Source organism: Coffea eugenioides, chromosome 2 (assembly GCF_003713205.1).
Source record: "Coffea eugenioides isolate CCC68of chromosome 2, Ceug_1.0, whole genome shotgun sequence".
Classification (NCBI taxonomy): domain Eukaryota; kingdom Viridiplantae; phylum Streptophyta; class Magnoliopsida; order Gentianales; family Rubiaceae; genus Coffea; species Coffea eugenioides.
The window spans coordinates 7,129,143-7,137,004 of NC_040036.1; the positions used below are offsets into that span (position 1 = coordinate 7,129,143).

Sequence of the window (7,862 nt, forward strand, 5' to 3'; positions counted from 1 at the left end):
AATTAAAATTAACATTTAGCGAAGCGGCTTCAAAATGGTACAGCGGCTCGTACCACTCAATTGGTATTAGAATGACTAGTTGGCACAAGTGTTGAGCTGAAAGTCAATTGGTATTAGAATGACTAGTTGGCACTAGGGGTGGAGCTGATTCAAGCTACTCGACTCGAGCTCGACATGTACTCGATCAGAAGCTCGAGCTCGAACTCGCTTCATCAAGCTCGAGCTCGATCTCGAGCTGCTCGTTAGAGCTATCGAGTCGAGCTCGAGCTCAGAAATTTGATACTCGAGAGCTCGATGAGCTCTATCGAGTATCACATAAAAAAATTAAAAAAACATTACTAATATAGGTAAATAAATTTTGAGAAATTAGCAGTGAGTACCCTTATCGAGTCGAGCTCGAGCTTTTTAAGGACTCGATCGAGCTCGAGCTGTGATTCTCCGACTCGATCGAGCTCGAGCTCGAGTATAATTATATTATAGCCGAGTCGAGCTCGAGTATAGCGGTACTCGAGCTCGACTCGGCTCGAATACACCCCTAGTTGGCACAAGTATTGAGCTGAAAGTCAATTGGTATTCTAGTTGGCACAAGTATTGAGCTGAAAGTCAATTGGTATTAGAATGACTAGTTGGCACAAGTGTTGAGCTTAAAGTCAATTGGTATTAGAATGACTAGTTGGCACAAGTATTGAGCTGAAAGTCAAAGCTATTATAGCGGCTGACAAGTCTGAAATTGTGGGGACAAATAAGTACTATAAAGTAGTAATAAAACGGTGCAAAAGAAATTGAAGGAAAAGTTTATTTACTCACGTGAAGGTAAAGTTGGGCTGCCATCTCTGGAGACGAAATTGATTGCGAAGAAACAAAAACTAAGCCTGATTTACGTTTCATGAAACGAAAAGTAAAATTGAGTGGGAAGAACTAGTAAGTCCATCTTCGGAGAAATTACACTTCCACCGTAATAAGAGACCCAAGGTTACTTACACTCCTACTTTCAATTGCGAATTAATTATACTTTATTTTATGCTTCATGCATCATGAAAAGATTTTCTTTGGTCAATTTTCTTATTCCTTCTATAACATATACTACATACATGCTTCAACATCTCATTTTCATTTATGAAAAATGATTAAATCATACTTTATGATTCATGAATCATGAAATGAGTTCTTTCTTTCTATTTCACACAACTACAATACGAATCCAATAACAATATTTGTTTCTCATTGTAATACCAATTATTCTTAATCCTTTCACAGTTCTTACGATTTATAATTCATAAATCTGAAAACAAGATTAATAAGGTTTTGCAAATATTCTTAGCTCTTTTTCACTATATACTCAGGCAATTAGATCATGAATCATGAAAAGAGTTCATATTTCATGATTCATGAATCATGAAAAGAGTTCTTTCTTTCTACTTCACAAAACTACAAATTGAATCCATGAATTTGTAATTATTCTTACCAATTATTGTTAACACTTTTGCAATTCTTGCACAATATTTGATTTTCTTTGCAATTATTCTTGGTCCTTTTCTTTGCAACTATACCTGATACTATAGGATGAAGTCACATGATAAGTAGCAATACATTAGAAAATGAAAATTTAGCTCTTATATATGATCATTTCCTTACAACATCTTGTTCTATTAATTTTATCATATATTTGCAATGCTTTTTAAAATCATAAAAGAAATGTAAATTATCTATTCATTTCTAATTTTCCAACATGCAAAGTTATAATCTTGTATTCGTCCATACTAAAAATTGTTCTTAACTGTGTCATGATAGTCCAACCAATACCAGTTCTTAAATTTAAGCATGTATACATCAATACTATATTTGTGCAGCATAATTGGGTATGATACTTTCTTCTTTTTCTTCTTTTTATGCAGTCATAGCTAGCAATAATTATAGTTGCATAGTTAATTAGCCTTGAAGTTATTGAATGAAAGTACTAATTTCTCAATTTAATGAATGCTACGTAGTTTTCTTAATACAAATTACAATAAATCCTCTATAAATTAACAATCTCGGAGTTATACAAATTATATTAATTTAAAATTAATTAATAAATTAATAAATTATTAATTTATGAGTGTGCTTACAATTCAAATAAACACTCGTTTAATCGACTAAAGTTTTATTTTATTTTTATAAACATATGAATTATTCTAATAATAAAAAGATGTTAAAAGTCTAAATATGTAAATTACCTATTGCATTATCCAGATTATGAAAACGAGACAAGTTTAGAGGTCTCCAGTTTAAAAGAGTTATTGTTGGCATTACTGAAAATCATGCTAATGATGAAAGTTAGAGATGATATAGTAACTTTGGAGCCTATTACACAAAAAGAAGCACTTAAAGTATTATTAACTCTTCATAATTTATTGTAATATGAGAATTCATGGCCAAAACATTTAGATACAATAAGGAAAATTAGGAATGAGGTTTGGATATATTTAAATTTCGAGATAAAACAAACAACAATAGACTTATGTTCATAAATTTTTATCTCCTTTTGCCTAAAAATATGTTCAAGTTCGGGAGTACCAACTGTAAAAAGTTTTTTATGTTATTTGAAAGAAAATTATTCATTCATTAGTAAATTCAGGCATGTCATCTTGTATTATATTATCCATGAAAGTATATGGAATACTTTTAATGTTAAGATTGTTTGTTGTCCTACTTTTAGAATAAACAATGAGGAATTATATTTTTGTATTTATACCTATTAAAAATATTATTAACTGCATCACTACATAGTCTAATCAATACGAATATTTGATTTCAAGCATATATACATTAGTACAAATACCATTAGTATTACTAGTGATAAAGGGCACACTCAATCTATGTGTAATTTAAAACAATCACTTTTTATATGGAAGAAATTGGTATAAAATTTTAATAAACAAAATTTTTTAAAATTATTTTAATGAATTTGGTAATTATAATGTTTATGGTTGGTTATCGATGAAAGTTAGTTGTGCTATTGGATGACAATACATAGACAATATGTTAATCAAATGATAAAAATATAATTAAGTGATTATGATGATAATGTTGAAAATTTAAAAGTGACAAGTATGGTCTAATTAAATTTCACCTATTTGCACTCCGGTTATTATGTCATCAATTCATTCTCATTAATTTGGACTAATACCATTACAAATGCATTTTTAAAACATTTCTTTATGTTATACCCGCAAATATAATAAAAAAATCATATTAATTTCTTCTCATATAATAAAACAACATATTACTTCTCCTACAAATATTCCATCTCAACTAATTAATTAACCATTCATTTACTCCTTTACAGCTATTAATTCCTATTATTGGTTTAATTAATTATACATATTATTCCAAAATTTCTTCCAAAATATTTAAATTATCTACTCTTTTGTCAATGTATGTAATTAAATGAATCAAAATTTATCTAATTCTGCACATACATATATTATTTATTTTTCTAATTTCTTTTCAGTTGTATATCTAACTTTGCATTTTCTTCGTTATGTCTATTGTTCATAAATTAGAAAACAATTATTAATAATGTCTTGGGTCTTTTCACATGGGTTAACGATGAGTGAATCCATAGTGGAGGTGAACCCATGTGCCTGACAAATTGTCCTGGGTCATTTCAATCAGGAGCCCACCATCACTACATTCATTTAAGTTTCGGTAGCCTTAACCCACACCAAAAACAACCTTCAATTTTGCTTTTCCTCTTGCTCCCATCACAACCGTACCCCATCAAACCACTTTACCAATGCATTGGTACAAACCACCATACCAATCCTTAGAATTTTCGTAACATTTAGATCCTGAGTTTCATTTTTCCTCCTTATTTTTTAAATCTCATCCTGCTCCTAGAAGAAGAAGAAGAAGAAGGCAAAAACCAACAAAAAGGTAACAATAAACTAGGGCTGACCTTTCTCAGAGAGCCCATCATCATATATTAGACCACTATCACTTTCACAGTGGTTGGACACAAAAGTCTGCCTATTGCCTATTCAGGTGAGAAAATTATACTCAACCAAGACCTTACTCATTTGCTTTCTACGAGGCTGACCTGTGCCTTGGAAAAAAGATGGAGTTGCTTTGACCTTAACAAGGGGCATCAAGCATATTGGTTATAGGTCCAGGCACGTGCAAGAAAACATAGAACTCAATCTCAAAGCAACCTTATAGTTGCCATCAATTTACTTACGGAACAATTCTAGTCTGCTAATCCTGGTTATAGCCTTATAGGAACAACAAATATGCACCTTATAAGACAAACCAAAATGCACATGTAACATACTAATCAGTGATGGAGCCAAAAAAAAGGCAAAAGTAAATCTAAAATTTTTAACCTACTCTTTTTTCTAGTTTTTTAAGGAAAAAAATACTTACCAACAAGTATAAATGATGCATATATTCCATGAAAAACATAAAAAGACAAACTCAAAATTATTAATGTAATAATAATTTTGTTTCAAAAATCAAACTAAACCATTTACAATTGTTCAGGACGAGTTTTCGTATTTTGATAACGGTTTACAACCTTCTCATTTTGAACTTCACGGAATATATTTTTCTTAGTGTAAGTAACTAAACAATCATTCATCCAAGTGTCTCCCATTTTATTTCGTAACCGATTTTTTACTATATTCATAATCGAAAAACCCTTTCTATGATAACTGTAGCAACAGGCAAAATCAAAGCTAACTTTAGGAGCATATAAACAAATGGATACACAAAACTCTAAGGGACACAATTGAAATTATATCAAAATTCTATGGATACTATAGAAATTTGAGGGGGATAATGAGGGCCCGTGCCGCCAGTGCCCCACCGTAGATCCGCCCCTGATACTAATTACATACAAGGCACCGTCAGTCTCAAGGGGGAAACTCATGCTCAAAAATAGACCTGCAAACTAGAGCAAGTGACCGCACGGTCAAGTCCGCTGTCATTGATTTCAAGCTCTTTTTGAGGTGATCCAAGTTGCAAGTTAGCATTAAGTTGATATACCTTATCCTTGCATATTTAACATCTTATATTAAATTCAGTAGCCCACCATCTAAAGTGTTCAAGAGAGAGAAATAAATATCTTATTTATATTGCAGTTAACATGAGGCACAAATCCCAAATTTGAATGAACCTTGAGCACTAGCTTCACTGCCATTGTCATGATTTTCAATGCTTGAGCCAGGTTTTATGAGATATTCAGTTGGCTATCAACCAAACTTAGTAATTGTAACCCTTTCTTTAGGGAGAAGCCAAACCATGAAGCCATGGAAGAAACTAAATGCAATAATCCTCACATAACAGCAAAAGCAAGCTGAATTTACTAGACAAATTTACAAATAGGTAACAATTGATGCAAACCCATGATAGCATGGATATATTCTGTGGAAAATAAAAGAGAATTGCAAGTATAAAAATCTTTGATTTTCCTTTGTTCATAAATTTGAAACAGTTCAGGATGATGTTAAAGTCTAAGGTTATGTAGTTACTCTTAACAGAAAAGTATATTTAGCTCCACAGAAACACAATTAGTCGGACTTTAACAGTCATCATGTATGTAATCATCCATAACAGGTGGTAAAAGTGGATTAAGCCACAACAAACAGAATATCAAATATGGATGATTTCAAGCGTATACATATAGCAACAGTATAACTTAAAAAGGAAATACAATATGCTTTATGGTGGTTATGGATCTGTAATAAATTTGTCCTGAAAATTTCTTATGAATTTTTGTTCCTCGCATGCTAGGACTCAGGTTAGGGGGTCGAACTACAAAGTATAGTTATATCTTTAAACGGTTAATTGTAAGCGTTCATGAACTTTTGACTAGAAGATTTATGAAATGCAAAGTGGCTTATTTACAGATCCCTCACTTCAAGTATTGGTATCTGCATAACAGGAAGGAAGCAAGAGGCAAAGCCAAAGGTAAGAAATGGAAGCTCAAGATCATACTACTGTCAGTAACATTACAGGCCACAGGCACATTGGAAACAACAGTTTGGCAAGTTACAAGATACATCGCAAGAACTTGACCCTCTAATACTCCGTAAGTAAACATCAGAATCCACATCAGAAACATTAGTTAAGCAAACTAGATACAGATACAAATTGGATTCTCTAATTCTTAACAGCATCTGAGCTGTCCTCTAAAACTACTTGGATCTTTTCGTACCTGAAATCCCCTGGATTTGCTGAGCACTTAACTGGGATCACTGCCACCTGATCATTATTAGCAAACACAGCCCATAGAAACAGCACCACAAATGCTGCCAATAGACCACAACCAGTTGCAAAAATCAAACCAGAAAGCAACCTCAAAGCACACAGGCTTTTCTTGTCTGCCACTTTATCCTCACTACGTTTACTGGAAAACGCCTGTGGATTTACGGGCTGACTATGCAGCCAGTTGGGAGCAATCCTCACCGTAAACTTCCACGAATAAATACAAGTCTTCTGCACTGAATTTCCACGAGACGAACTCAATCCAACCAACACCTCCTCCCCTTTCCACATTTCCCCTAAATCAATTTGATAAGCTAACAAAGGAGCATAAGGCCTAGGACCACCAAATCCAGATAACCTAACCTCTAATCTCTTAGAGCTAGAGTCATAATCAACCCAAGAGTGCAGCTTAATCCCACTATTTAAAACCAATCCAATCGAAGAAACATTGCTTACTTGGACAGAATGAAGACTTGCCACATCAATCCCAACGTGATTCGCATTCTCGTCCCCTACATTTTCATTTCTAGAAGTATCAAACTCAACCGCGAAAAACCTGCTTTGCCGAGAGAGCCCAAAACCATCCCGCGAAAACTTAGAGGAAAAATCAGCCGGGACAATAATTAGGGCAAGGCCGTCTCCGTCGTGGGGTGAAATTGAGAATATGAAGTCCGTCGAAAACGACACAGGCTTGATGGCGGGCTTCTTCGAGTTAGAGGAACGAAATTTAAAAGTTTTGCTTCGAATAAGAAGGCCGGAGCTTGAAGAAGACGTAGGGTCGGTGAGCTGAACAGATGAGGCAGAGTTGATGAGCCGGGCGTCGCCGATGAGCAGAAGGTTGGGATCAAATTTCGGAGCGTATGGGAGTGGGGTCGAGGAAGTGCGTGAAAGGAATACGAGTAGAACGGCGACGGTGAAGTTGAGAATTGAGAATGCAGCCATCTTGAATCGAGCTCAGGGGCGATTTGATGAATGGAATTTAGGGGTTGGTAGTTTACACTTTTACAGTTAGGAGTCCGTTAGGGTTTGGGATTTTGGATGGGAAAGAGTTACTGTTGCCGACAGTTTCCAGTGCTGTTTATTGAACTGACGAAACTCAGGGCTCGTCACTTCCTTTTCGTCACTGTTAGTCTTTGGGAATTGGAGCCATTAAATTACAATTATTAGTATTATTATTATTGAAATGCTAGCCATGTCAGCGTCGCCCGAGGGACGGAGGAGAACAGAAACAGAAAGGAAAAAACAAACTGGGCCCATTAAATGCTGATTGTCCTCTATTGCCATTGGGCTCGCTCAATTTGTTTGGATTGGATGATGTGTGAATTCCAAAATTGTTAAAGCACCCAGCAGTCCCTTAAATTGTTGCCATTCAAGATTTTTCCATTTATTTTTGGTCTTAATTTTACCTCTTCAACAATAGCAAACCTATATACTTTGGGTATTTCTAGAATTTAATCCGTTTTGGGTAAAGCAACTGGAGCGAAAGATTGCACTTAAATCATTACACTAATCCAAATCTACAAAATTTAAAGCCTTGAATCAAATTTACAAAAAAAAAAAAAAAAAAAATCTTTTTTAAGCCCTAAGCGAAAAGGAGGTGATGTGGCATATGCCTC

General features: G+C 34.2%; 1 protein-coding gene across 1 annotated transcript; it reads right to left on the reverse strand.

Annotated features, from left to right (window-relative positions):
* Window positions 1-5,950: 5,950 nt before the first annotated feature.
* Window positions 5,951-7,374, reverse strand: LOC113760608 (L-type lectin-domain containing receptor kinase VIII.1-like). Its single transcript, XM_027303257.1, has one exon. The coding sequence runs from the start codon at window positions 7,186-7,188 to the stop codon at window positions 6,142-6,144; it is 1,047 nt and encodes a 348-aa protein (XP_027159058.1). The 5' UTR covers window positions 7,189-7,374; the 3' UTR covers window positions 5,951-6,141.
* Window positions 7,375-7,862: the final 488 nt, after the last annotated feature.

What these genes read in the sequence shown, in the direction of transcription:
- LOC113760608 (XM_027303257.1), bottom strand. Translation starts at nt 7,188, where the DNA reads ATGGCTGCATTCTCAATTCTCAACTTCACCGTCGCCGTTCTACTCGTA.